Source organism: Lottia gigantea (genome assembly GCF_000327385.1).
Source record: "Lottia gigantea unplaced genomic scaffold LOTGIsca_41, whole genome shotgun sequence".
NCBI classification, from domain to species: domain Eukaryota; kingdom Metazoa; phylum Mollusca; class Gastropoda; family Lottiidae; genus Lottia; species Lottia gigantea.
In genome coordinates, this window is record NW_008709421.1 from 1,578,212 (window position 1) to 1,593,433 (window position 15,222).

The 15,222-nt window shown below is 32.0% G+C and overlaps 1 protein-coding gene across 1 annotated transcript; it reads right to left on the reverse strand.

Annotated features, from left to right (window-relative positions):
• Nucleotides 1–762: 762 nt before the first annotated feature.
• Nucleotides 763–8,962, reverse strand: LOTGIDRAFT_233612 (hypothetical protein; the record flags this gene model as incomplete). Its single annotated transcript, XM_009060259.1, has 4 exons — nt 763–1,025; nt 5,259–5,333; nt 8,383–8,436; nt 8,887–8,962. The coding sequence occupies 4 exons, from the start codon at nt 8,960–8,962 to the stop codon at nt 763–765; spliced, it is 468 nt and encodes a 155-aa protein (XP_009058507.1).
• Nucleotides 8,963–15,222: the final 6,260 nt, after the last annotated feature.

The following is a 15,222-nucleotide window of genomic DNA, read 5'->3' on the forward strand; positions in this document are numbered from 1 at the left end:
AGAAAATTAAAACGAATCAACTTAATCCAAACCTCCCGTTTATTCCCCACAGAATACAAACCAAAACCAAAATTTGAATATTTTGCACCATACGTACGACCAAAGAAATACTTAATTACATTATAGGTATTATGCATTGTAATATCTTTAATAAGAAGTGACATTAAATAATCTGTTATCCTATTAATGGTTTTAGACTGAAGCGAAAACTATTGAGGAATTTCTTATCAGGAATCGTAAGAGAACCGCAATTTCTAAGGACTAATGAAAAATGAAGTTTTAATAATGTATTTATTGGGTTAGAAGGTTGAATAATAACTCAACTTATTACTGTTATAATATTCCACTTGCTTTCTACTTCAAAATGATTTATAACATCCAAATGATGAGTGTCGTAATTCTGATCCGAGTTGTAGAGGTTTGATTCGTTAACCTCCTGAGGCATTAGTCATCTTCATACGACGATCTTATATCAAACATACATCAATTAAGAATCTCTCGCTTATTTAGAAACGACATCGATGCTTTGGTCATAACATTACCAACAATCATGGCATCAAGGCACTTTACGATCTCTGCGATAATTGTCTCGGTTCCATGTTTGAACACAGAAGTCGGCTAACTTGATAGGAAATCCAATTTACTTGGCGTCAGATAGCTTGAAGGATTTGACTGAATACATCGTGAGACAAAATTAATTGTGGAATATTTTTCTTGTCCCTTCCTTCCGCTAGCTAAGATACATATCAGCAATGAAACTCTTTAAAAGGCGGAGATAGAAAAATCGGTATTGATCCACCATTTGAAATCTGTCCCTGTCGAGGAACATTTCCTTCCATTAATTTTACCGACCTTAGATGATTCAATTTGTTTTAGAGATAAGCGACCAACTCGATTAAAGGCTCGTATAACTTTAAATTCAGTTTTCGGCACACGACTCCATATATCAATAATATCACAAGAAAGATCTCGAGTTCCTCTCTCTTCACTCGATTCACAATTTTCAATCACACGCCTTTTCTTTTCTTGAATAGATTAACAAACAAGTTCGTCCGGCTAGAATCTTCATGAATAGTAGGCGCCTAAATGCGAGGTCATGTGGCCATGGTGATGAGACATGGCGTGATTTGGGATGTTGTGATACAGGTTTGCACTGCTGGCAGACGACCAGTAACTTGAAGGCGAAGCAAAAAGTCCAGAGGTAGATGAGGGCATAGGTGGATGTGTATTCATAAAATTTAATTTTGGGTTATGGTAATGTGAGGACATAAAGAAGTCCTGTTGATATTTGTAAGCAGTTGGGTCGCTAGCTTGTGGCTGCATGGCTTGAGCAAGTCCTGCGAAATCAAATTTATACGCGTAACGTTTTCCATGTACTTTGGTCATAATGTTTTTATCGTAGTAATATCTGAGAGCACGACTAAGTTTATCGTAGTTCATATTGGGTTTGCTCTTTCTTTCTCCCCATCGTCGAGCCACTTCATCTGGGTCACTAAGTTTGAATTCACCATTGGTTCCTTCCCAGGTAATGTAAGCTGAATTTGAGCTATCGGATAGTAATTCCAGTAAAAATTGCCATAACTGAATTTGACCACTGCCTGAAAAATATAATTATCACTTGTATGGTGAATTTTGCCATTAACAATTTGAATGATCCAGGTGAGCTATTCATAATTTACTTTCAGACGTTTTGGTCTGTTATTTATTTGTCTTTCCTATAATTTGGATTTAGATATGGTTTGGACAAACGAATCGATTTTTATTCCTATCTGATACACGTGACACATTGTGTATTTATTCAAAATATTTGTTAAGATTTAAACTTTATTACTCTGACAAATTATAATGTGTTTGAATTCGGGGCAATTTGACATATTTCAATTCCCAATTCTCCGGTATCTGTGTTCGTTAACGTTATAAAACTGAGCACAGCGTGTAGTTTGTCGGCTAGCTAACGATTGAACCGACTATTCTTTGCGAATTATTCTTTGGTCAAAAACACAGAGAGCAAATACGAAAAACATTGTAACTACTCTGATCTTTTCGTGTCTGGATATTGACAGGTGCAGAATTTTCAGTGAACCAAAGAAACAACTTCTAATCAAACAGACGGGTTCTGTGAGTCGAAGTCTGTAAGTAGATTAAGGTTTGTTGAAGGATCGCATGATAAGACTGACTGAAACATATAAAATCGTTTAATATCGTATAACCTAATATTTGTAACAAACTAAATAGCGAACAAAGATAAGGATTGTACATGGTTCGTGCAGCTAAATAGTTATTGCGTGCAGAAAGGCACTAACCCTCTCGTTCCATTCTTAGATAATTTGTAATGGACAATAAGCCCAAATTAAACACTTAAATATCGTAATCAGAGAGTAAATTACAGTTTTCAATGTGTTGTCTGAAAAATTGTTATTAATGGCTTAAATATAACACTTGTGAATAAAGGCGTTTATCGAATCATCGTTTTGATGTCTTCTTAATTAAACTTTATTAAATATTTTAGTCGTTGGAGACAACTTTATTAATATAAATTTTCTCTGCATCAATCTCTTTTTTTTACAAATAGATCTTCCGGGGCCTGGCTTCGCAAGTATCTTAAGATATGTCTGAAGATATTTCTAAGGACACATTTTATGACTATCTTACGACTATGATCTGTCATATGACCATCATAAGACACGTCTTAGTCATAAGATACTTTCGAAAACCAAGCCCCTGTTCTGTATGTCAAATATTTATAGACTAATGTAAACATAGACGAATGCATACACCAATACTAGGTGAAATTTTATTACATTTAAAAAAATAATAAAATCTATTTAAAAATAGTGGCTCATAAAAGAAATACAGAATAAAATCCTACATAGGCCTCATATTGTATTAATTGTTCTACAGATTAAAATAACATGGTGCTAAGTAACTGAAAGGTACTTTAAAAGAAATCAATGTCAACATCCTTGTTTTTCAATGTTGAAGAGTAATATTCACTATGTGGTGATGGCTCTTATAAGGAAACAATAGTTAATGGAAATATGTGCTTAGACAATCAATATTAGTAATTTCAAAAATACAAATTCTACTTATTCGTTCAGATTTTGAGTTGAACTAACACTTGCAAGAATACGTTTATTTTTTCATTTACTCTATTCACATTAGTACGTTTGTGTTTAATTCAAATATTAATTCTATCAAAAACACGAAAGAAAGATATGGAATCATACATATGTAGATTCATCGAAAGGTTAACTCAGGTTATATGTTTACTTTAAAATTACGGTGGTTTTTTTTTCAGCTATGTCTATAGTTGAAGATTTTTCCATGAGGAATTTCCTCTCCTTTGTTATTCAGGAGAAATTGCGGACAGACAGACTTTAATGACAGTATACGCCCCGTGTGGGTGTTTAAAGATGAAAAAAATCAACGAAAATATCGATGAAATTTCGAAAAACCAGTAAAATTTGATTATTTTCACTAATAGGACACTTTTATCTTCCTGATCAGAAGATGTACTTAAGTGTGATTTATGCATATGCCAATGTTCCAAAACCTTGTAAATACAAAAATGCAAATAATTGCCAATGGAAGATCAATTATCACTAATATTTGAAAATTGATTTGACTTAATTACTTAATCGCGCTAAGGTATAACTATTTTTTTGTTAAAGCCAAACGTGATCTAGGTGATTTTAGAATTATTTATTCGCAGACAGTCTTGTGTAACTTTTGAACATGAAAATGTTGCGGGTTATTGTGATGTACAATCTGGCCTCAGAGAAAACAATATTAAAGTCTCATTCATTGTTCTGCTCATAATAATACGCTGATGTTGAAAATAAGTGGAGTATTGATGTTCCAATGATATTGGCATGAAGTTTGATTAATTGAAAAAGCGTAAATAATATGAAACAATATTAAATATTATAAATAATCTCAATCTCTTTATTATAACAGTTAATAGTGTTTTTATTGGCACTATCAAACCATCGCGTCTCTATTCATCGATATTTTTAGTTGTCCTGGGAATTAAAGATTCTTTGCCATTTTATTTAGCCTCTATTGCACATTAAATCGTTGAAAATGTTATAAATTTCGACAATTTAATAACGTGTTCAAAGTAATGCTGATAAAAGATTATCTTCTTGTAAATATTTTTATTTCTTAATTTTTATTTTATTTTTGTCAAGTAATTCTATGAATTCGGTGTTAAACAGGGGAAACTGGCTTGAGTTGAAAAAATCATCCCCTTTAAAGTTAGGCAAAAAGAAAGAAAAATAAATCCAAACTAAACAACAATCATTTTATTAAGCCTAAAAAACTTCATTATCCGAACAAAACTCTCAGTCAGCGGATATGAAAAGTTATAAAGAATCAGATGATTACGGCACTGACTTCATTTAAAGCTCACAAGATATTAATATTGTGCTAGGAGGCTTATTAATGATCCGCCGTCACACAGATTGCAGATAATTTACCACGAAAGACACTTTATTAAACCGTTGATTGAACCACAGTTTGATGTGCCAACATTTTGTTTTACATTATATTATAAAATTTGAAATTTAATACGAAAGCAAATCGTTCTACCCCTATATTGTGGTATGCCATTAAAAAGCGAAGTGTGCCGACTAAATGAAAGTGTTATTATTTATAAGATCTAGTGAATACTATTACATGGGGGTCACGTCAATCATTTAACCAGTATTTTCACAACACCGTATGACTTGACACGAGATATTGCAATATTTGTCATTATGAAATCTTTTTATATTTCAGCCTTGGTCAATCAATGTTAAATTTTATTTGGTCAGTATTAGCGTACTAGCTCATTCAGCCTTCAAAAGCTATCTCTTTAAGTTTGTATAATATAGACTATATATATAAGTATCTTTATTTATTTTGTTGTTGTTTGACTTTAGTTGACGATAGTCGTCAGTGCTGATTGGAATGGCATACCTTCTCTTCACAGCCTTGTATTTCATTCAACAAACGCTTAGCATTAAGGCCAGTTTGAATTTTAAATTACCTGATTTATCAAACCGCGGTAACAATAAACCAATAATTGGCTCTATGAACAACTCAATTGCAAAAACCAGCATTATGTGAAAATAGTGAGCATAATATTTATTGAAAAACTACCGTGATATATTTCAGTTTATCCTGTACGCCTTATAAAAAATTAATATAACAATAAGATGGAAGTTGGGAATCCTTAATTCAGTACAAATAAAATATTGTTTTGAAATGATATTTACCTTGCGGCCTCCAGGGTGTATTTGAAGAATCCAAAGTAGATTTTCCTAAAGATTGTAAAGGATTTGGATGGTAACCTAAAATGAAAAGAAACATCCATCATTATCAAAATATTATACGGAAAAATAAACTAAATAGCCTCTTATTCTTACAATGTGGATGATATTTCCCTTGAAATTCTGCATGAAAATATAAGAAATATAAATTTGCAGAATTTTTTTTTAATGGAGATGTAAAACTATCCGAATTTAAATGGATTTGGATTTGGATTCTGGCATTTTTTTGTCTTTGGTATAATATGATTGACTACACAGATATACAATCTAGTTTTAAGTATTTCCGTCACAATAACATTGAAAATATTCTAATAGTGACTCTGTAAGATATTGTGTTTTAAGCCCTTTTCTAGTGATTTGTCTTGAAATTGCTGGTTAATTTGCTATAGGTTTGCATCCTTCGTTTTCATTTCATTTTGTGCTTTACATGACATGAATTGCAAAACTCTTGTAAGTTTTCTCTTGGTTAAGATTATGCATTCAATCCCTACACTTTGGCATTCATTAAGACTATTGTAATATCAATATCAGTTATTGGCGAAAGAGTCAATCTTAAAATCGTTAAGGTCAGTATCAAATCGTTTCTCTTCTTAATCCCTTAAAATAATAACATAGAGCTCAATATCGGCAAACACTATCTGACCCTTAACATTATTGACACTTTGGGGGCCGGGGGCAAAAAAGTCTAGGTCACTAGCAAGGTCACTTTAATACATGTCACTATTAGAAATTAGGCTTCTATTTAGTTCATTCACAGCAGATAATTACCGTGTTGAGTTAAGATATGCGCGTCAAGTCATTCTTTGACGACAACGTGAAATCGCTACTACGATTTGCTTATTTCGCATGAGCAATTTTACAGAATTGAATATATTTTATAGGGGTGTAAACAGAACAGCCTAATGTCCTTATTAATGCCTCTCTTTACGAAAGGCGCGTGCCAGACACGTGAGCGAACACTTTAAATGACAGTATTTGGGAGAAAATTTACGAGGTTTTGACACATTGTGAAATGTACTATGAGGCTTTTAATGGTCGTTAGGCTCTATGATACATATCGTTCACTTAAAGTGGGTTTTGATTAACGAGATTTTGAAATAAAGAGAAATATGACAGTTAGGAAGCGTTTTCATAATTGTTTAAAGTAAATGTATACTCATTGACAGAGGATTAGTTTAAGAGCTGCTACTCGTGGAATATGATTACCTATTCATAAATCGAAAATAAAGGATATGATATTTTAGTTTAAAAATTAATTAAAATTGAAATCGAAGCCACCAATATTCTATGACATTTCTAACATACTAAAAAATCACACAAATCTCTACATTGTTAAAATATATAGCTCATTTTCAGCCGGTTGACAAAATTAAAACCAATAAAATTACAAACAGTAATATTCAGTATATTCATATTTCTTTAACAAACGTCTACCAAAAATATTCAGAGCAAGTCCGGCTAACATTTTTGTTTGTTATGTTAAGATAGAGTTAAATCTGATCCTTGACAAGTGCAGAAATCACACGAGAACAAAATAATGGGATTATATTTTTTTTTTAAATTATATATATTTTACACATTTTATGTCCTTATATTTTTTTCTTCGAAAACAATTTCAATTACTCGTATTTGATACTTTTCGCACAAGATTTTTAATATTGAAATTGTTAGTCTTCCCTCAATAAAAAAAAATCATCAGCATTTTCGCCGTTTGTGAAAGTGGAAATGTGGATTTCAGCTTTAGTTTTTCTCGTACAAAGTAAGCGTTAGTATTGTCACCAGTGTAGACCTCATTAATGGTTAGTAGTAGTGAAAATTCATTTTAAAACTTTTGATTCAATTTATTAAAACTTTTAAATATGCTTAAACGGTTTGATTCTGTTATCATAAATAATAAGATACATTGTTATGGAAATTCTCATATATTATTTCACACTAACGATCAATTCTTATGGTATAATAATTAGATTGAAGGCTTAGAGAAGATTTAATGAATATTTGAACACCAACAAAAACTCATTAAACAAAGCGACTAATTGGCACCATATCATGAATGCGACTATTTTCGTAATATATGTATAAATATTCCAAGCTATATCGTTTGCTCAGGAAATGTATATATTTATTTTGATTAAATTTGATTATATCGCTGAGTCCTGGCAAAAACCTCATTTTCTTTTGTATATCATATGACTTGACCAAAATTTCAGTCTTAAAATTCCAACCAGTCAAAAAAAAAATTATTTAGTTTTTGGATATTTTACTAAAAATATTAGTTTGATTCTAATATTTTATTGTAGCGTGTCATCAGACGCCGTCACATATCAATAACTTTTTAACTAGATTTTGTCAGTGACAGTGGGATTAAACAGATCTACAATGTCAATTTCTTTGCACATATTGTTATGTTAGAACTTTCATCCCTAGATTTAAGAAGTTTTCTCACCGATGTTGTTGATTTGTTGTTACATTGTTGATGTTTATAATATATAAAAGAAACCAGGAAGCGAATTATGAGTGTACCGAATATCTTCGAATAACAATATTTAAATATTCAAGTATTGAACTTGGATTATAATATATATTATCAACCCTGTCTAAGTTATCACAGAAATTTGAATCTAGTTTAATAACTAACATAGGAAATTATGAAGTAGAAAAATTCTTTGATACATATTAAAATTCATGCCGAATGTTTTTTTCTTTTTATATATTTCATGTGATTCATGCATGTCATTTAAAATCATAAATATAGATCTTGAAATTCTGAGCCTCTTGAACACAAAGCGTTGCTGACAGCTTAGTATTAACGTCAAGGAATTTACTAGATAAAAAATCGTGGATTACACACTGAAATTGGAATATATTATGATTTTTCGTATTATTTGTGTAAAATTTTGATTATAATTCGTATATTGAGCTCAATTGTTAAAAATTATCTACTGATTGATTTCGTAATTGAATATATATGTATAAAGATAAACTGTACAATAACCTCTTCACTTGAAATATTTCAACATCATCCGCGTTTAAATATAATAATAAATAGAATTGTGAATAAAAGGCTTACCTTGATTTGATGGCGACGATTGAGGAGTCCACGCTGTTTTCCCATAAGATGGATCTGAAATTGAATTTTAGAATAAATATAAAAAAAAATTCTTAGGCACCATTTAGTTAGAAAAAATCGTTTTGACAATTAATATGATCTGTCTTAACTTACAACACAAATGAAAATATGAATTGAATTCAAAAGTGATAATTTTCTTCCATGACATAGCTGTCAATGTTTCGTAGGAAAATGACAAGTTCTGTAATTTAAATCCAATTTAAATGAGTAGAAGAAGCCTGTAAGAAAACGGAATAGAGACAACGGAAGTTAGGCATTCTTGAAAACGGAAAACAATTTGAATTACATCCTCAAGTAAATGTCAAAAGAAAATTCTTCTACTTAAAAATTAGCACTGAAGCAAAGTTTAATTCAAACTCTAAAGAAGTAGATTGTATCCTTGGAAACTCCGACGCGAGTATAAAAAAGGTAGAATGTAGATTTCCTGAAGAAACGGAAACGTACCGGGAAACATCATATGTCCGGGGATACCAGTGAATGTACAAGCCCGGTAGTAGTCTTGTTGTTTCAAACTCTGCATCCTGTATGGCGCCGGTACTATAAGAAATGAAACTTGTTTTAAAAGGCTTCTCTTCAATAAGTGCTTATGTATCTAGTAATTGTCCTACAACCTCGCTTCCGAAACAGCCACACTTTAATTTCCCCTCGGAACTGCTCGTTCTCCTTATAACCGGTTACAAGGCAACTTTCCTGGAAATTGGAAGGAAACCTTCAAGTCCTGATTTTAAATTCGGTTCCGCAATGATTTTGCTATAGGTTAAAGGAAACTAGCCATTGATTTATCAAGAGAGATATTTATACGAAAGTCATGTTTAATCAAAAACCTATCACAGTAGCCAATCAAAGCCTCAATTACACGCTTGTCGACAGCCAATGGGCGGAGACCGTGGTTCCATACATTCAAATGGCGTCTTTTACTGACAGCGTCGCTATAGTGACATAAAAACTAACACGTGTGCATTTGTTTACATCACATGGAATTGACAAGCGTAAAGTAAAAGCATGACAGATTCCTAACCGTTCATTAGACACAACACGAAATGTATTTTTACAACGATGTGTCTTTTGTTTTTGTTCGAGCGTTTCGCTCGGTTTAGGTTTCAACGATGGATTAAAATATTTTAATATAATATATTTGTTTAAATTTTTAGATCATCTTCAGACAGTGCTCAGAATAATAAGTAAAAAAAAAACAAGACGCTATACTAAGATATAGTTAGGTCAGATCGCATAGAGTGGAACTCTTGGTGACAACACGATTCAATTTCTATTTTAATATTTAAATTTTGTTATTTGTAATTTACTTACAGAAGTGAGTAACGCGTTAAGCTATGCATGTATTCACCCTGGTTGTCACCTGAAAAATTGTATCGAGACACCTAAACAAAATCAAATGTTGGAATTTGAGGATTATTAAAATTTTTAGTTTACAAATGTATTAAATGCATTTTTTTTGAAAATATATATCTCGTATAAATCTTTTTTTTTTAAATCAAACTAAAAGATGAAAATAGTGATATATGAAAAAAAACATATTCTTTTTCATTTAAATACGAAGATAAAAAGTTTTCAAAACTTGATCTAGAAATCTCTACTGTTAAAGTTAATTATATTTAAAAGAAACCAGATAGCACAGTTATTGAGTTTTATGTAATCACTCATTTATTTTTCAATTAAAAACACCAATATAATTCTGGAAAAAGGACACTATACAAAATAAGGGGAATGAAAAAGTTAAAACGCCAATTTGATAAGGCTAATTTTAGATAATTATAATGTTCAGTAATAGAATGCCAATAAAGTTACCGGAAAACAAACCTACGTAACTGCTTTACCAATTGGTCGTAATTATAGTGGAGAAAAATATCCATTACTAAGGCGTGAAATATCGCGGCCTTTATCATAATATTCTAATATTTCATTTTAACTGTAGCTCTACACCTGTCAGTGGTTACGTCACAATATTAGAGAAATGGAGAAAATTAGTTATTTGGAAGAAATCAGCAGTAAATCAGTGTCGGTCAGTTTCTCGGGTTTCTCGAGGCCAATATCCGCTAATTTTGTAGAAATAATAGACAAAAGTCACGTAAATCGATGAATAATGGTCAACAGTCTGCGTTAATGTTACAATATGAATATTTTATACTACATTTGAATATAATTTATTATAATGTATTGCAAAAAGAAAACTACATTAGTACACAATTATTGTGATGTTCAAATATTTTTTCACATATCATTACAATTTGTACATTTATATTTTCTGAATATATATAGATTAAAAAAGAAGAAAATCTTAATTAAGTCTCAGAAACGACATGAGCTAATCAGTAATAGTGTTCACTGCTAACTTTCACAATTTGGGTCCTTAAATCCATGTGTTATCAAAATTATCCGCATTAAAAAGATAAAATGACGTCTCACCTTTTCTTGAGACTCCGTCATAAATAGAAAATATATAATATATTGAAATTTGTATTTGAAGGGATTAAGCGGTTTCGTGCAATTCTGTAGCCTATTAACATATATTCAAGACCCAAAATGACGAACCATGGCCTTTAAAGGTGGCAAAGTACGTATTTTTGATTGAATCGATTGCTACAGACACAGCCGCCAAGTAGGCACAATTTATTGCGTTTGGTAATTCATGTATACCGTTCCAATAATCGTTAGCATCGCTACGATAAAGAAGAAGAAAGACATGAAAATATAAGTCTTCAATTTATTACTATAATAGATAAGATATTTCCTAGTAAAATTACCCTTTCCTGGCAATATGTCAACCGGAAGTGACGAGTCTAGTCATTTGTTAGATTCTGACATAAAATCATTTAATTGAGTATACTTTTAACAATTAGCATTGCAAGTCAGAGATATGTAGAATTAAAAGCCTAAAGGATGTAAGCCACTTAGTAGGCAATCAGTGGATGTCCCAATGTCGCCTAATGCTAGGGGCAGACGAGCGTATTTTTTCTTCAAGAAACTAAGGATAAAATGATGTTAATGCCCCCCCCCCCCCCCCCGACCCCCCCACCCTCACACCAGAATTCTGAAGCCGCCACTGTTAGTTGAATAATGCTTTATGGACATTGAGTCAGCATAAAGTTATATGGCCTCTCAGATCAGAGAACCACGAATTCTTCTTCCACAATTCTTGATCAGCCTTTTTAACCTCACGTCAACATTACGTCATCATATAAACATGACGTCTGATTGGTTGAAAGATGTCGATCGGTCAATAAAATACGCCGGATACGGGCAGACGTACGAATTTAATCGCCAGCGAAAATAATCGGCCGAAAATATCGAACATATGATGCCGGCGATTCGTACGGGCGAAAAAAATCGCCGTCGACAGGACCGGGCGCATGGGCGAATTTTTCGAGCGATTTTAAAAATCGGTGCGATTGGGTGATAAAAATCGCCTGTGTGCCGCTTCTATTAGTTTACGAGATAACAGTCTCTGATGCTAAAGAGCTATCAAAACTAGGCACATTTATATTGTGAAAGTGAGAACATAATTGTTGAATGAACGGAAATAATGTTGCATTGAAGAAGTAATGTATGACACCAAAGATAAATTTTGCGCGGTGAAACATTTTAGTTGCTAATTGCCATAGTATAGGCTTCAGTAAAGATTAAATTCAAGGGTTATGCGCACTATTTTGGACACTGAATAACCGGAAGAAAGTGGAAGTCAACCTTCAGAGATTACTATTTAAATCAAGAAGGATGCTTAATGTACCATCATATAATGTAATGGCGACAAGCATTAATTGAATTTTCCGATTTGAAATATTGAACGAGAGACTTTTCAGGGAATAATAATTGTTTTTAATTACGGACAATGTATTGACAGAGAGGCGTGCTACCTATAAGATTCTCTCAAGCATGCGAGCGGAAATTCATTAAAAGCATCGCTCTCAAGAAAAGATTTTTCTAGTGAGCTAGTCAGACGTAATTAGTCAGTAAAAAGGAAAGCAAAGTGACAGAGATGATTTTTAAGCTCAATAATATCTCTTTTGCTTGAATGTTAATATATTTTGTAATAAAACTTGCGTTACAGATCGCGTTTTAATTAGCTGTATATATGAAGGTATCATTCAGTCATTATCTGGTGAGAATGAAGTTAAAGCCCAAATATTCCGAGTAACTTCTTTATATTAAAGCCAAATAACTAAAATATGTTTCTTCTTAATTTTTATCGCTGGGCAACTGTTAAGGCATTTCACTTTCTATTTCTCTATATATATCTTTTTTATAAACGGTAAGGTCAAAAGACGAGTCGTCATTTTAATTTCAAACGCTGATAGTTCTGGACACAGGTGGATTTGAAGGCTCAAATTTGAGCTGTGAACATAAATACCGTTTCTGAGACTGAGACTGAGTTTCAGTTACGATTGGGCGAACCTGGCCATTTAAATCAAGAGACACTTTTAATGTACTCAGCTCATCTGAATTGCAATAAACATGATCACTAACGTTGATGGAATTTTGTGCATTCGGATTTGGTTTTATCTACATTCACAAAGCTGTAACATGTCGATATATATAACAGTTAACAAAACGTGTATTTACCATGTTTCCTTTGTATCATATAAGCTTATTATAATTACATATTCGATAAGTTAATAAACTTTGTTTTATCTTATCTTACTTATTTTTGATTATCATAAATTACAGACCAATGGATGAAACATTTCACTTTCACCTAAATAAAATTTCACATATTTTGAATCACTTTTCAATAACAATGTCATAATTTTTATCAAGATATGCCGAAAAATGTGTCAGTTCTGATGATGATGGACCACTTTTTTAACTTTTATCTGGCAATAAAGATAAACATGTTCTGAGTGGATTTTTTTGTTTTGTTTTTTATTGATCTATTGGTGAAGAATAAGTCAAGTTTACCCTATACTAGAACATTGGTAAACCAGCAAGTTTCATTTGATTTCTGCATATGTCCAAGGCAACTGATTGCCGATTCAAGTTGAATTGAATTGAAATTTTGTATGTTGCCTCTTACTTTTATCTGTTTTCGGTCATACTTCTAGCCATTATTTTAACAATAAATCAAAACTTGTTCTAGATCAATGTCTTGATGACCCAGGCCAATTGGTCAAGGCATCGACCCCATGTACCTTAAAGTTAAATCGTCTAAATGAAATTGGTCTATAACTGCAGATGGTCGTTATTTGAAACCAAAACTCGCTAACAGATTATGAGAGTATGGGACTTTAAATAATATTCTGTAGAGTATTTATTAGAATTTAATAATGCGTATCGTGAGCATAGAAGAGCTTTTAACTAAACTGAATCATGATGAATATTAAAAAACCAGTGATATTTGAATCAAATTAATTCTAATATCTAACGATTTCTTTTATGTAGACGATAATGAATAGAATTTCCAACACACATTTTGAGATATCGCCGCTTTCACTGAAAATTTTTAAGAACAAGCTGCTTCTAACGATTAAAAGACCGACTCGAGTATGTAAACGTGATTTTTAGTTTGGAAAATGCTTTTGTTTCATGAAAAGATCGCTTGCCAGACAAGGTAATATTGGCAGAAAGGCAACTACTACCAGTATGAAACATTCAACACTTCTTTCAAACTTGTTCAAGATACTTTCATTTACAATGATCAAACCAGGTTTCATAAAAATAGATTGAAAGCGTAGTTTCTATTGTCTTCAAAAACAAATAACTCACTTCATCAAAAAAATCGTCAAATTCAAACTTGTCCAAGATCCCATCAATTTAAATGATCACACCAAATTTCATTAAAATCAGATAAAAACTATAATCTCTATTGTTCTCGCAAGCAATGTTGACCTACGGATAGGGGAAAGCTCCTTAGATAGGGGTGACGACAAAAAAAATCATGTAGAAGTGTAATTCTTTTGTAACACAACTTTAACGCAAGTTTCATCCAAATCAGAACCAAACCCCTAGAAAGCATAACTGAATATTGAACAAAAATTCACAGTTCCAGAAAGGCCATTTCAATAAGCGGTTGAAAAACTCTCATTTTGATTAAAACCGATTGAAGATATGACTGCGCATATTTCAACATAGACAATTTGTTATATTCTTACCAACTATGTTAGTACCCTACGTTATCTTCTTTCTCAAACTGTGGATGGTGAATTTTGTAATATGACCTGTTATGGCTTTCACCGAATTAAATGTATTATTTATCATTATCAACATTATTATTCATATCTAAACTGGAAAATCTACAGAATAATCAATTTAGGTCGAGAGCAACATCTACTGTTCACTTTTGATCATACTAAGGTCTGTGGAAAACGGTTGAAAAAAAAAATAGCGTAAACTTTTGAAAAATCTATCGTCCCTTGTCTCCAAACGATTTAATGATACACTTAATCCCAAGTTATCTATTTTTCTGATTATTTTTCACTCTTCTCGTCATCAATGAATTTGTAACCAAATCAGCAGACAATTGGGCACGGAAAAAAGAAATCATTATATTAAACCTCGTATTATTAAATGTCTCGGCCAGGAGGTCCGCCTTTAGTTCTGTCATTGTCATGCACTTTTATCTAACAAGATAGGAAGAGTGGTCGTTCAAGCTAAGAGAAACTGTCAAAAGTCGGTATAAATTTCACTTAATTGCCAGTGAGGCTCCAAACAAGACGATTGCAAATGGAAAATTCATTAGAGGATATTGTCGTCATTGTTAAGTAAATGAATACGTCGATCGGTTTACGATTCACATTTATCATGTATAAAAGTTGAATGAGCGACAGT